Here is a 15226-nt window from a genome sequence, read left to right on the forward strand (position 1 = left end):
GGACATAATTAATTCAGGGCCTGTACATACCCAGCATATAGACTTATAGAGCGAGAATTGCCCGGATCTCCAGCAACTGCCTTTTCGGCACGAGCGTCCAATATAAACCCCATCATTCTCCAGTTTTGTGCCATGTGACCTAGCTTCGTGCATTTGATCATACCATCGCCCGGCACCCCGTCCTTCTCCCAGGCCTCTGCTTCGTTGCCAAGCTGCCATGAAGCATCACCACCTAGAAACAGCCTGCGGATAGCACTGATATGAAACTCTACTCTCGAAGGCCGTACCGACCCGGGTGATGAGCTAGGGTAGCACCAGTTCGCGGCAAGATCAATGAAACCGACCACCAGCCACACAAGGCACTCGACTTGTGTATATTCAAAAATACCCCATGCCGAAACCGCAAGCCAATCACCAATGGTTCTTCTGGAGGATAACGATGGCGCGGAACCGCGCTGCGCTCCCGGTATCGGGGGCCGAGCTCGAGAGAGATTGAGGCTGTCCCGTTGGGTCGTTCCAAGAGGTCAGGAAGGGGACGTGCTTCGTACCTGATGGAGCATGGCCGGCGAATTGTTGTTTTCTGGAACTGTCTGCTGAATGGCGATGACGGGAATCTGAACTCTGTGAGCGGCTTAGCTAATTAACTGTGACCGGACGCGCTTTGACAACCGAATCAGCAACCGTCTTCAACTTCAAACGGCTTATCGGAAACTGCTAACTGCTCTTTCTCGCTGCTGATCTCGTATGACGCTTATTTAATCAGGTAGTCACTTCGCGGTCTGCTGCTTACAATGCCACACCGCCTAAGTACATAATTAATTTTAAGCCTCCAATGCTTTATAGATTGCTCTAATATTTGTGTTCATCCTCGTTGCATTTTTTAGGCTGTGTTTTCTAACAAACGGTAGACAGGTGGGGCGGCTAAGGGGCGATTCGGTTGACACATGTATGATGATGTTGGTCTGATTGGGGGACACGCAACCAGTTGAGCTTGCATACCTACAGGCCGAATCCTCTTACAAGTTGGGCGCGGTGTCAATTTGGGCAATGGAAGCGGTTCCTGCGGGCCCCAACCCAGATGATTGGCTATCGCTCTGTTAGGTCGCTTCAGGTTCAACTGCGGTTCCAGCGCGCTGAACATGATCATCGTCCAGGTCCGTGTGCTCACCACGCATTATCCAGCACGCGATCCGCCTGCTGCGGTCAGCGTACCGATTCCGAACTGAGCTTTTCAAGCTATACGACGATGCGGTTTTTCGGACGTACGGGCGAGCGCCGTCAGGTGCTGCGGGGAGGCCTGCGTCGACTGTTCGCAACGCGGCCAAGGACCAACCCCTCGCCCGAGTCTCCTCCCGAGTGTCGCGGCGGCCACGCTGCCCGGCAGAGCGACGAACCGATCATGGTTGAATGCGCCGCCTCTCACAACTCGCCTATGACCTGCGAGGATCAGTTCCCCAGCCGGTCTCTCTGGGACCGTGCGTACGACGGACTCAAAGCAAAGGATCCGGAATTGGTGAAGAGATACGAGAAGTTGCTCTCGGACGAGCTAAAGACACCGGGTGCGTACTGGTCGCAGAGTACTTACTATTTGTGCAGGTGTTCTTAAGCCTTGCGGTCGCTGACTGCGGACATACTCAGGTGACACGGCGGACGAAGCAGACCGGATGACCGACGATGCGGGTAGCCAGCTCGGCCGAGAGGAGCTGCGGACAATAATAAATCGGGGCTTACAACGGCTGAAGGATAATAAGATCAAATACACCATCGCAGGCCACGAATTCATTGTGAGGACTAAGATCGCCCAGGCTGCCGAGCTCATATTGTGGGCGAAGAGCTTCATTTCCCATGCAGTTCAGGTCTCGCCCGAAGCCTCCATTGCCTGGGCCGGCATCTCCATAATTCTTCCGCTTCTCACGAATCCCCAAACCGCCGAGGATGCCAATCGCGATGGCTTCACTTACGTCACTACTCGCATGCGCTATTACGCAGCGTTTGAGATCGAGATCCTTCGCCTGGGCCGGAACCGCGGTACCAACAACACAGTTAACGAACTCAACACCCTGATGGAGACGATAACCGCCCAAGTTGTGGAGTTCTACGAGGAGATCCTAGATTTCCAACTCAGAAGTGTCCTACGATTCTACGAAAGCCGCTTGAAGGTGCTCTTGCGAGATCTAGTGTTGTACGACGACTGGAAAGGGAAACAACAGAAGATCAGGGATCTAGAGGTCTCCTTCAGCAGAGACCTTACTCAGATCACTGACTTCGAGTCGAGGAAAGAACTAGAATGTCTCAATGAGGCGAGCGCGCAGTCACTCAGCATCATGCAACAGTTCCTCCCCATCTACGAGGAGCAGCTCCAGGTTGCGAAGGAAACCCTCGCGGTCCAAAGAGGCATTGTCAATCGAGGCTTATCCGACAAGGAGGAGCGCTGCCACCAATTGTTTCGTCTGACGGCAAGCAACAAGGATGTCTCGTATGAGTGGTACAAGAATCGTGTCGAAAACAGGGTGGAAGGCACTTGTCAGTGGTTTCTCAACCATGACAACTTTCAGCAATGGCTAAAGCAAGATTCGGGACCACTCCTGGTCTCGGCAGATCCCGGCTGCGGGAAGTCCGTTCTGGCGAAATATCTGGTTGACAATGCGCTACCTCTAGTAGCTCCCGACGCCAGTATCTGCTACTTCTTTTCCAAGGACCGGGATCAGGATACTGTCTGCCAAGCGCTCTGCGCGTTGCTACACCAGCTCTTCTCCCACAAGCCTTTGCTCATCCGCCATGCCATGTCAAAATACAAGAAGGACGGCCAGGCTCTGATCAGCACTACAGCATCATTATGGGAAATCTTGGAAAACGCTGTAATGGACTCAGAAGCGGGGACCGTGATCTTTGTCCTGGATGCGCTTGACGAGTGCCTTGAATGCGAGTTTCGGGATTTGGCCCGGATGCTCAAAAAGCTCCATCGGGACATGCAGCGGGAGCAGTGCCATAGAAAAATGAAATCTTTACTGACCTGCCGTCCATATGAGGGAATAATCGGCCAGTTCTGGGACCTAAGCGACGACTTTCCATATATCCGTATCCCCGGAGAGGACGAGTCAGATGCCATTAGCAGCGAAGTCAATCTAGTCATTCTACACCGAGTCAAACAGCTCGCAATGGAGAAACAGCTCCCAGAGACCGTCGAGGACTGCTTGAGGAAACGGCTCCTTGAGGTCAAGCATCGGACCTACCTTTGGGTATACCTGGTGTTCGACTATTTATGAGAATATACTTTCAAGAAGACAGTGAAGGGCATCGAGACCATTATCGCAACGGTCCCGGAGAATGTCAACCAAGCATACGAAAAGATTCTTAGCAGATCTCAGGAGACCTCGATGGTCCGAAAAGCGCTAAGCATTGTCCTGGGAGCGACGCGGCCGCTGACACTAGCGGAAATGAACATCGCCCTCAACGTAGATACCTCACTCCGCAAATTCGAAAACCTCGATTTGGAAAGGGAAAAGGATTTCCAATTACGTCTCAGGTCATTGTGCGGCTTATTTGTTTTAGTTTACCATGGAAAGGTTTATTTCCTCCATCAAACCGCTCGGGAATTTCTTCTCCTTGCTCACTCCCCGGCGCCTGCGACGAGCCTATCAGGTTCACGGTGGCGCAAATCTATCACACCCCGCGATGCTCACGGAGTCCTTGCCGAGGTCTGCGTGGCGTACCTCAATCTTTTCGATGACGGCGAAACCTCGCCGAACTTGTCTGCTGATGCGCATTTCGACGATGTGTCACAGAATGTACCACACACCGAATTCCTGAACTACTCGGCGAACAACTGGGCCTATCACTTTCGAGAATCTCGCATCAGCGGTCCTGCCAACATCCTCGATCTTGCGCTAAGACTCTACGACTGGCGGTTAGAGATCTGCTCTACGTGGTACAGCATCCTCGACTCTAAGCCTTCCTTTATTCCCGACGTCCGAGAGTCTCTCCATTTAGCATCATACTTTGGACATGAGGCTCTGGCTAGGCTTTGATCAATAAAGGCGCTGATCCCGGAGCTAGGAGTGTCCATGGCCAAACTCCATTTCACTATGCTGCTAGGCGTGGATATAAGGCTCTAGCTAGGCTTTTGCTCGACAGAGGTGCTGATCCCGGAGTGAGCGATATATTTGGCCAAACTCCGCTTCATTTTGCTGCTGAGGGTGGGTATGAGGCTCTAGCTAGGCTTTTGCTCGACAGAGGCGCTGATCCTGGAGTGAGCGACGAAGATGACCAAACTACGCTTTGCTATGCTACTAAGTATGGAGATGAGTCTTTTGCTAGGCTTTTACTCGATAAAGGTGCTGAACCTTTAACGAGATCTTGAGATGTAACTCGGTAGTAATAACTTAGGGTTAATGTGTAATGTTTCTTCTACTCAATTGCTTTGGACTACTCTCCCTGGATGAAGATAGGGCAATAGAATAACAATATCAAAAAAAAGGCTCTTTATATAGGTTGTAGAGTCACGATGGGTTACAGTTCTCGTCTGCGCAGGGTATTACGTTGGGTAAGAACTACTTTTCAGGATCTATGACTGATTAGTTTGCTACGTATATATTGTAAGATTGCATATTAATAAACGCCTTGGCATACCAACTGGGCTGTATTTGACCTTGATTCTAACTAGCAGCGTGATCTTAAATGCCAGACCGGTTATCGGGCATGAACGGTCCTATCATATGATAACTACCTTCCTACTGAGTGTGTAAATAATTATGGCGGGCAAGCCTATATACACCATGTCTGATGCTTGGAATAAAATGTTCAGACTAATAAGATAACGCTAATGCATGGAATGTGTCTCATGAACTACGACATATACGATGCAGATGTGTAGAATAAGGCGGACGAACTTTGTGTCCGCGCCCACGTTTGAAGACGGCCTCGGTCACCGAGTCTGGCTGATTTCAATCGGTGGAACCTGCACGTCGCCGATCCTGATCGCGGTTCGAGTTACACAGGGGGTTATCGGCTGCAGCTTGTCATGCAGGTGCTGCCGCAGCTTACCCGCGTGATGGTTTCAGCTAGCTTCAAGACTTGTTTCGCTCTACAGCTTATCACAACCGGCGATCTTGGTTTACTTTGTTAGTGCAGTATTAAGCCTAGTAGTAATGGCAAAAACTTGGTGACATATTGCTCAACGCTCGGAACACCTGGTTGCCCTGGCTTTCAGGGACGATGTTCGAGACAAACGATCAAGACCAAAACCACACTGGCTCCGAGAGAACAGAGAGATGTGAGCGGCTAGCAGGCGATTAAATATACGATGACGGTTTGCAATATATCCTGCTTTCCCGTATTGCAGTGAGCTGCGGGTAAACAAGTACTTCCGGATTATCTGCGAGTCTACGGCACGTTCTCATGTGTAGAAATGGTTTGTTTCAACCGACCGCTCTCGAAGGCTTCCGGGCTTAGCTCTGGAGGAGTCAGATCTCAATAGTGTACAGAGAGCTAAGTGGTTTTGGCAGATAGCTTGGCTGTATAGGTAGCTGGGACGTGTCTGAACGTCTATAAATTGTCTGAAGTTCTCCGTTCGTTCTCCTCTCCTCCTCCTTTCCGGCAGAAACATTAGCTGCAAGCAGAATCAGATCTCTCCCCAACATTACCTGAATTAAAACATCGACATATCTCGGCGCAAATGTAAGAAATCAAGTCGTCAATGAGGTATGAAGGATCTCATATCATAACTAACACTAAGTAGACAAGATGCATCTCAAAACATTCTTCATTGCTCTCGTTGCTGCCTCGGCCGCTATCGCTGCACCGGTGGCGGATACCGCGCTGGAGGACCGTCAGCTGAACCCTGACTGTGAAGGCGCTTGCCGCTTGGGCGCCCAAAGTTTCGAAGCGTTTTGTTTCCGATTTCGCGGGCGTTTTCAGCCCCTCTGTTTGGCGGCTGCGAAGGGCTTGGGATCCAGCCCAAGTCAGTTCGTTTGCCAGGCTCTTTGTGAGTCTCTAGGATAGTGCCAATGTTATTTCTCGGAAGAAAGCAGCGAACGAGGGCAAACGAGGTCCCGGCGGCCACATGGACCAGATCTTCCCCTGTTTTCTCGGGGGTTTCACCTAGTTCTCACCGTATCCCCTCTTACATAGCAAAACATTAGACGTCAATATGATGCATGGGGCGATTTCCAAATTGTTGTCGTCACATTTATCTGTTTTCAAGTACAGTGTATGACCGCGACACTGTCCGGAATTATTCTAGGTACCCGGTCTTTAGAATCACATTGGCCGCTTGTATGTAGGCTGCTATTGGCGGTTTACAGAAAACGTCCCAAGGTCCTTGTCCTGGAGGATAAAGCTCCTGGAAGCAAGGCGCGAAGGGAACACAAGCCTTCTAGGACAAGCCTTGAAGGGTTCAATGCACTGGACAGTCAGGTTTCGACCGGGAACCACCAGGCGGCAAAAGATTGGAGGGAGCCGGATCTAGTATCGAAATGTTGGCCTCAGCCTCAACACGCACGGCTTCCATGTTCTGAAGGTCGAGACGGCGATATATCTTGACGTAGCGTTCGCGAATAAGCTGTCAATGGGCTATGTATACGCCAAGGGGGCTGCGGCGCAGCTGCAGGAGAATTCCCAGACTTCTCAAGATTTGAGATGATGGATATAGTTGTGCCCACACTGCAACGGTTGACCGTGGTGCAGATTCTGGAGGTTCGGGAAGAATTCTGGGGGTGGGAGCCTAATGGTTTGTCGAACCGCTCTGTGGGTCAGAAGCACGGCGCGTGTTTCTCTTCGGTGTGGACCGTCAGTCACGAGTAGATTGCGGATGCTCTACCTCTCCGGACCTTAAAATTCTTGCTGAAACGAAATTCTGGCGTCGGATCTACAGTCCCGATACTGGCAAGCCCCTAGCGGCGTATGGCTTCGTCACGACTGAACGACATAGCCTGGGTGCGTCGTAAAGCCGGCTACGGCAAGCAAGAGGACTTCAATCCACGGTCAGAGATGGATTGTCATAATAAGACGTATTCGAGAGCACTAATCCATCAACGGATTATGAAGACTGATCCCACATCTGATAGAGGTTCATACCTCCACCCGGTAAAACTGCGCAACATACGCCAAATCAGATGTGTCTGCATGCTCATTCAGAACAAATTATCTGGACATGCTTGAGAAGCACAAGTTCCGTCCTAATTGTACCTAGGCACCTTACCTTATCGCACAATAGCGGCCGCTCCTTCCTCCAACCACATGCAAAACGGGTTGCGAGTAGATGATAAATTCTTGCCTGATCGCTCAACTTCGTAAATCCTGCACCAAACTCAACTCTTCGATCAGCTTCCATCCTGGATACATCATGCGGATTTGCCCTGCCTACCGAGGACGGTGAAATAGTCCAACTCGACGAGAAGAGAGACCTCATACTAATTGCCCAAGACGTCGAGCAGTCCCGAAGCGCGAAAGTTTCTCGTCGCCTCCAAGACGCTTATCCTCGCCTCGTGCGTCTTTGCCAGGATGTTTGGCCCGAGTTTCAAAGAGGGCCAGCAGCTACGGCAGGCAGGACAGGACCCGACGACGGCCACACTGGAAGAAGGCCACGTGGAAGCGATGGACTTCATCATGAGCAGCTTGTATTTCAAGACAGACAGGATCCGTGACTAGACGGCGGAGGATATCGTGCAGATCGCCTTTCAATCGAACAAATACGACTGCAACGCAGCGCTCATGCCCTGGATCAGCGCCTGGTGTGATCCAAACTGTTATCCCCTTGAAGATGGAAAGGAGCCGAGAGACAGAGGCCTGGATTTGCTTGCAGCCCATTTGTTCCGTTCGGCCATATTCCAGGCCATGTCTATCGTGTCGGGATCTGAAAGGGTATAGCGCTGCCAAGAGTTAGAGCGCAGTTAGCCGCAGGGGATCTCTTTTGTATATATACCGCTCAAAGTCTCCTATATATTGGGATCAGAACAAGGCACACTTTTTCTTTCTTTTGTTCTACCTACGCTCTATTCTTGAGCCGCCTCTTCGCTTCCTGCAGTGCGACATATCGATTACGCTAAGGATTTGCCACCGGATTTCGCCTTGATATGGGAAGAATGTGAACTCCGAGAGCATCTGCCTAGAGACGTCCGGAGTACGCCCACCTATCCCTTCCCGCAAACAACTTACCCTATGATAGCAGTTACTAAACGAGCTCAGACGGACTGACGAGGGAAATCCGCCGCGTGATGAAGGAGCTGCGCCACGCTGTTCTGGAGATCACCGACAATCTCCGCGCGCAGACCTATCGGGACTTGGATGGTCGAGAGCACTCCGCATGTTCCGTTTCCGGCAATCAACGGCACAGGTGTACGGGCTGCCGGCACAGGTGTGATGACCACGTCAAACTCTACCTCGAATCGCTCAAACGGGTTGGTATCTGGTCGTCTTTGGACATTTTTGAGGAGCTGTCGGTGAACGGCGTGATGGGCATGGTTGATAAGGTTCTCGATAGGATCAATCACAGCTGTGTCGAAGGATTAAACTGTTCAATCCGCGTAGCCGTGAGCAACTGGCCCATGAGCTGCGGCGGCGCAGCTCTATGGAAGGCGTTCCACTTCCATCTGTCATTCGATTGTCATTCGATTGCACATGCCTGTACTGCACAGTACAATGTAGGTGTCCTATCCATAGGTCCTAAAACTAGCAGAGCACTGCTACTCCAGTTACTCGATCATCACCAAGGAGTGGTAGGGCCCAGTGAAGAGAGAGATCCATTGCCGAATCCGGCACAATGTACCACGCTCAGACATATGATTTCGGTAACGCCGCCCGAATAAGGTACATAACAGCCAAGTCCATTGGCCATTTAGCGGGCTGGAGGTGAATTCGCAGCACGCTGGCGCGCAACACCCTCGGGATCCTTCTCTCCAGCCTTGCTCGCCACTTTCTCCGGCCGTGCCATGAACATGGCGTAGGTCCCTCCGAGGCCAAGTGCGCCGAGGCCCAAGTATCTAGAAAAATTACCTGACGCATCAGTCTCCACCCCGTAATTGCGTTCTCCGAGTGAGGAACATACACCAAGTTCTTGTTTGGATTTGTGCCGTCCTTGTTGTACACTTTGGCCGTTCCCTTGTCCCCTACCGAGTCCTGCTGTCCGGTGCTGGCGAGCCGGGTCTTGGCCGGTTGGCGACTCTGCCGGAGGGAAGGGCGCAGGGCGGCGTGGATGATGGGTGTTCTTGTGACTTTCATTTTTCGACCGTGGCAATTGATCTGCTTTGGAGCTGCAAAAGGTGACTTGAGGTTTTGTGAGACGGTGGATGGTTAGGAGCAACCCCGTTGGATTGTTACCAACTCGATGTTTTGTGGTCCCCTGTTTGGGACCAGGTAGCAACTATGACATCATGACCATTTGCGTGACGTTGATCTCCACAAACTCTGCACCGCCCAATTGTACCGGGGCAGTCGGAAACAGCAGTTGTTTGCTGTATCCGATCAGCCCCAGCCTGGAAACTCGACCTCACACCCAGCGGCTACCACGTGCAAAATAAAAGGCGCTGCTTGTTTTGGTAGAAAGAACTAAGGTACCTTACTCCTGCAATCCAACCCCGAACGCAATCCGTGACGCTCAAACCCCGGACCCCAATACCGTTGCCGCCAACCACCGGTCCACCGCACAATTCCGACCCAAGTTGCCCCATTTCGCCTCGAACGCTTATCTTGCGCCCAAAGAATTGCCGCCCAACATCTATCTTGTCCCTGATGCCTTAGCAGCACCGTTTGTGGAAAGAAAGCATCCCGCCACAGCAGTTGCAACCCAGCGTCATGCCGCCGCCGCGCATCGAGACATCATTCTCGAGCTGCGGGCGTGGCTCGCTCTTCTATTGCGCTCACAGGTCAACGCCGGTCTGATTGTGGGCAAGAAAGGAGGGACATACCGGCTGCTGTGTGATAACCTTGCCGGGGGCGGTCCCCCGCGCGTCCACAACCTCCATGGGCGCTTGCTGTTTGGGGGGCTCTACGGTGGGCATTTCGGTTATTGTCTTTCCACTGTGGGGGCGCTGACTGGATGCGATATGACGAGAAGATAAGAGTTTGATGGAGAAGACGAAGAGGGTGAGCGATGCGGTGGAGTTGGAAATCGTGGGAACGGAACTTCGCTCACGGCTTCACCGCTGGCGTGGCGGGTGTTCGTCCGACGGCAGCAGTGCTTGGTCCGTTTGGGGGCTTCTGACATGGTCTGTGCTTTGCAAGTGCGTCCAAGCGCTAGGGCAGGACGGGATTTCTGGGCGGGGTTCGACTGATGATTCTCAGCTCTCGAGGTGCCACCGAGCAGCCGGCCAGCCACCGAGCCCGCCGATGCCGACCCATTCTTAGTGGGACACCTTATGGCAAATGAAACCTTGAATTCGGTCGGCCATTGCAGTTAGTTTCAGCCAAGACTCGCACTCCCTCTGCGGCATACATTAAACCAACGATGACCCCGGCGGAAACCCACTTCATCAGCACGATGCGGGCAAATCCACGTTGCGGAATTAGACGCCGATCATGGGTGTCATCACACCTAGACCGTGGCAGTTCAACCGGAGAGGAACAAACCCGCAATGAACGCGAAGCGCTACAGAGTAAAGCTCGGCTGCAAGGACAATGCAAATCACTGGGCGCTCGACCCGATTCACCGAGCGCCTTTCTACACCTCAACCCTCCCAGACGGCTGGCCCCGGAGCCGTGTAGCTCGTGCGCGGCGGCGAGTTGGGCCAGATCAGCCCAGGGTCATTCGCTTTGTACGCCCCTGGAAACGCGACCAAGGGCCCTGGAGTGCCGTTTCCGCCCCCAGTAACCCTGACCTGCCCGCAGCTGATATAAAACTGCGCCCCGCCCGGCCTCTGCGCCAGATGCAACGCGATGCTCTCCACCCTGACCAAGTAGTCGCCGCTGGGCAAGTTCTCGGGGACCTTGAAGCTGACCTCGTTCTTATCTAAGAAGCGCACCGGAACCTCTCAGCACCCAGCCGTGAAGCCCGCCAGTAAAAAAAAGCTTGAAAGGGGGGATTATCTCACGTACGGTATGCAGGCCAGGTCGCCTCGTCGCCTCGCAGCGGGCTCCCCCCTCCCTTCTCGACCGCGCTGAGACTCCCCACCTTGAACCACACGTCCCCCGCCCCGTCCCACGTGGCGACGTCCTTGCCGTCGGGCACGCGCGCCATGTAGAACTGGCAAGGCCCAAAGTGCATGATGCCCGAGGACGCCACGAAGCCCAGCGTGTCCCCCGCCGCGACGGCCGCGACCGCCTTACCCGGGGTGCTGCCGCCGAAGCAGCGCATGTCCGGGCTGTTGACGTCCGACACGCCGCCGTTGTCGCGGCTGTTGGTCACCTTGGTCTTGCGGACGGCGAGCCAGTCGGAGGGTTCCGGCTGGCCGTTGATGATGAGGCGCGGGAATTTGTCTGAGGGGAGAGGTCTTGCGGGTTAGATGAGTCGGGAGGGGCGGTTGGGAGTGTTAGAAAGGGGAGGGGACGCCGGCTCACAGTGGGCTTGGGCTGTGGCTGCCATGAGCAGCAGGTAGATGATGGCACGCATGGCTAACCGTGAGGCAACAAGGATAAGTAATGAATACTCGGCCAACGAACCTGTCAGGGGTATTGGTGGAATCCATCCGATCCCTGGGCACGGGAGGGGGATGGGGATGATATGCACCCCAGGACTCCCGGGTACAGTAGGTTGGCATATGCCGGGCACCTGGGGCAAGAATATCACTCCAATATAGCGGCACGTGGACAGCATCGTCTTTGGCATTTAGCCGGTGGTCGACGTGTAGTGGCTGGTGTTGACCGGGGGCGAGTAGTATGGTTAAAATCGGTGGTAGGGACGAGAGTAAAACGATATATCTGAATCCACTCAAGGTACTGATCTACGTTGCTCTTTTGTTCTTCCTTTCAGCCTTCTCGTATATTGTTGTCCTACGGCTTGTTGATTGTCAGGCACACTTTTGTCTCCCATCCTATGCACTGTACCTGTCTAACTACCTACCAACGGAAAATGCGGTGGAGTCTTTTTTCCGTTGCTGTCGCCGTAGATGCCTTTTCAAATCTGGCGTCTGCTTGACAAAGTGCCGAATCATCGTGGTTAAGGTATCCTGTATGCCTTCGGTTGTTTTAGCAGAGCTTTCTAGATACTGAACAGCGCCGAGGCGCTTCTAGTCCGTTTCCGCCTAGACCAAGTCGTAGTCTCACATCAGCCCCTTGCCCGAGCATATCCTAATTACTATCAGGTAGCTTACCTCGATATACGGGACAGGCCGTTGACCCGTAGAGAGTAGAGATGCGATCGTCTTCGTATCATGACGAAGATCCCTCTTCCGGCCCAGCAGGAATACTGGCGTATCTGGGTTGAATCCCCACTTCGCCAATCCACTAGAAACATACAGTCAGTCTTGCCATCTAACGTCCGACGTATCAGGAATCTCACCTTCTCCACTGTATTTTCTAAGCTGTCGGGATCATCAATAGCGAAGCAGATGTCGAAAATGTCCGTTTCTAGGTACGCTATTGGCCGTATCGGTCGTAGTGCTCTTGGCCCCCCGAGTCCCAAAACCTGACCTCAATCTTGTATCCATCAATACTCATCGCGCAGGAGTAAACGTCAAAAACCGTGGGTTGAAGGGCCTACGGGATTGCGAGTTTCTCGGATCCTGCAGCAGGAGAATTTCGTGCTCGGTCACTGCGACAATCAACCACCTCGACAACCAAAAACAAAAAAACAAAAAAAAAAAAAAAAAAAAAAAAAAGATTACATACCTCGGGAAGGACGCCCCTCGTCCTGACACTGACCTCGTGAGAATAGACACGTATAACTGTAGGCTGGGGGTTGACCTACTGGATGAAAGACATTTTGCCGCACGTCCCGTCCCCGACGACGCATATCTGAAGACGCACCGCACCACTCGCAGTGATATTCGGCGGTGCAGACAGTGTGGACCTTTCACTTTTGAGGGCGATCCTTCGATTCGACCAAGTTTTGGGTAGGGGCAGTGACCGCGTGTTACCCGGCTTTTTAGTCGCTAGGAGGTCGATATCGTTGTATGCCAACTCGGCACTACCCATTTCTCCGTCGTACTGATCAACGCCACCCTGGTTCTTGTCTGACTCTAACTCCATTTCCTTGCCTACGGGACTATATTCTGAACTTAGAGTGTGCTGGTTTACGCTCGGATGCTGAAAAGACGCCACCGATGGGAAAGTGGACGGTATCGACCGGTTAGTAAACGATATAGCCGGAAGTTGGGGAGTGTGATATGGAAGGCTTGTAGTGGTTGTTCGTCGTGTCTTTCTCGCGTCGTGAACCTTGCGGTCGGAAGCATGCTGAGGCCCATGTCGATCGACCCATTCGAGAACCTGCTATCAAGATGTGTCTCGTCAACGGAGGTCTCAATGACGGAGACGGGACCGGAGGGCTCAGGTGAGACTCGCGCGGCCTGATCACTGCCAAACGCCGAGGTCGCTGACACAATGGTTCTCGCAGACCGGACAGACCGCCTGAGATAATCGACACTGCGAATTCCGGCCAGCTCGTCCCTATCGCGGAATAGGGCTTCCAATGTTTGAAGCCGAATGTCCAGGCTCGTTTGCAACAGCTCGAGGTTCTGTCGTATATCGTCAGACCTCTCGAGAATTTGTGCCGTATTATGTTTAATAGCAACTTGATCAAAACTAAGCCTAGGTCAGATGTATTCCCAACGACTACCTAGCGACAAGGATGGGTAGAGGCTCACACTGTGACCGCTTGTAATGACAAGAGGAGCATGTCTTTGTATGCCTGGATCTCCTGTCTGTATGCCGCAATCTTCTGGGTGGCCTCGGTCAGCCGCCGGTGCCGTTGGGTTCCGTCCAAGAACCAGACTTCGCGGTTCACGTCGATAAGCAGGTTCTCCAGCTTTGCCACCCGCTCAAATCCTCCTTGTAGAGCGAGGCGAAGATCCTACCAGTGAGCACCGAGATCGCCCTTCAGTTGAGGTCCGCTGTCTAGATCATCGAATGATCCCTCGATGGGCTGTAGTACCTTGCGGAGTGCCGTAATATCGTCCAGCATGGCCGTCACAACACTTCTGGAGTCTGCCACGCCATTCCGAAGCTTTTTAAGCTCGATTGAAACCTTGTAGCATGCCCCCAGGAGGGCAAGCACCCCTGTTGTGATAGCCAGGGGCTCTGCCATGGTGTTGCGTTATCTGCGGCCAAACCAGTAATTGCGGAGCCTGTCTGAACAGTTCGGCGTGGCGCCCTCTCTTCCGCCGGGGGGTCGTGTTGTATATGTGGGAGGAAAGACGCCCAATTGACCGTATCGACCAAAGCGGAGAGAGCGCGAATGGATGGCCGAGATGGGGGTTGTATTGGTATGGTTGCCGTATCATGGCGTCGGTGCTGGCAGGAGCAATAAGTAGTACAAGCCATGGTGACACGCTGCGACTCGGCGGCTGAGCAGCACAGGTAGCAAGGCTTTCCGAGGGGCGCGGACCAGCCGCCTTCTACTAGGTACCTTACTCTTGCAAGCGGTGGCCGCGCAAGATTGCGGGTTTCTGCGGGGTAACAGCTGCGGCGAATCTCGACTACGACTGGGCCCACAGCTGCTGTATCACTAAGTCTGACGCTCAACAGGGCCATCAATTCCATGTTCAAGTGATATTAGAGGCATCAGTATGCTGCACCTACCTTGTCGACGTCCAATTGGATGAGCACGCGCGGAGCGACCCGGCATCGCGCAGGAGAGCAATCCGCTCGGGCCACTGATGACTGGGCGCTGGAGTCTATAAGAGCGGCTGGTCTCGCGGGAGGTCTAGTTCTATGACAAAAGTAAGTTTTACCAGAACAAATACAACACTATCAATCTATCACTACCTACTATACTACGTGGCTTCTTGTCAGAGGCGACAAGGATTGTGTTACCCAGGCGTAACCCAGCCATTTCCTGGGCGGTACATTGCTGGAATACTAGGTATAAAGATATGATATACTGCCTGTCGGGTATCTTGGATGTTAACCTGCTTACATTGTAGAGTGAGGGCGAGGGGAAGGGACTGTCACCTCAAGTCGACCTTACCTTGAGGACTTGGTTTTCATAACCGACAAAACCTTAATACTGACTTCGGACGGAATGTAAATTCCCGCAGCACACTCCCGCTGCGTTGATTATTTCATTCGCTGTGGGAACCTAGGTTCTAGCGCTGTTTTCCAGCCCTTGATTACCCTTCAATTGGTCATGGAAAGCGTT

The 15226-nt window shown here is 52.8% G+C and overlaps 5 protein-coding genes across 5 annotated transcripts; 1 reads left to right on the forward strand and 4 right to left on the reverse strand.

The window, feature by feature from the left end:
- Window positions 1–1664: 1664 nt before the first annotated feature.
- Window positions 1665–3266, forward strand: MFIFM68171_05630 (uncharacterized protein; the record flags this gene model as incomplete). Its single annotated transcript, XM_071061050.1, has 1 exon — window positions 1665–3266. The coding sequence occupies one exon, from the start codon at window positions 1665–1667 to the stop codon at window positions 3264–3266; it is 1602 nt and encodes a 533-aa protein (XP_070917151.1).
- Window positions 3267–8833: 5567 nt separating this feature from the next.
- MFIFM68171_05631 (uncharacterized protein) lies at window positions 8834–9216 on the reverse strand (the record flags this gene model as incomplete). The annotated part of the gene is made up of 2 exons (XM_071061051.1): window positions 8834–8978; window positions 9044–9216. The coding sequence occupies 2 exons, from the start codon at window positions 9214–9216 to the stop codon at window positions 8834–8836; spliced, it is 318 nt and encodes a 105-aa protein (XP_070917152.1).
- A 515-nt stretch (window positions 9217–9731) lies between these two features.
- Window positions 9732–9995, reverse strand: MFIFM68171_05632 (uncharacterized protein; the record flags this gene model as incomplete). Its single annotated transcript, XM_071061052.1, has 2 exons — window positions 9732–9845; window positions 9903–9995. The coding sequence occupies 2 exons, from the start codon at window positions 9993–9995 to the stop codon at window positions 9732–9734; spliced, it is 207 nt and encodes a 68-aa protein (XP_070917153.1).
- A 666-nt stretch (window positions 9996–10661) lies between these two features.
- Window positions 10662–11542, reverse strand: MFIFM68171_05633 (uncharacterized protein; the record flags this gene model as incomplete). Its single annotated transcript, XM_071061053.1, has 3 exons — window positions 10662–10942; window positions 11029–11409; window positions 11491–11542. The coding sequence occupies 3 exons, from the start codon at window positions 11540–11542 to the stop codon at window positions 10662–10664; spliced, it is 714 nt and encodes a 237-aa protein (XP_070917154.1).
- Window positions 11543–12834: 1292 nt separating this feature from the next.
- MFIFM68171_05634 (uncharacterized protein) lies at window positions 12835–14173 on the reverse strand (the record flags this gene model as incomplete). The annotated part of the gene is made up of 4 exons (XM_071061054.1): window positions 12835–13135; window positions 13306–13677; window positions 13734–13939; window positions 14021–14173. 4 exons carry the CDS (start codon window positions 14171–14173, stop codon window positions 12835–12837), a joined length of 1032 nt encoding a protein of 343 aa, XP_070917155.1.
- Between the last annotated feature and the right edge of the window lie 1053 nt (window positions 14174–15226).

The sequence above is a fragment of the Madurella fahalii genome (genome assembly GCF_045866475.1).
Source record: "Madurella fahalii IFM 68171 DNA, scaffold_3, whole genome shotgun sequence".
NCBI lineage: Eukaryota > Fungi > Ascomycota > Sordariomycetes > Sordariales > Madurella > Madurella fahalii.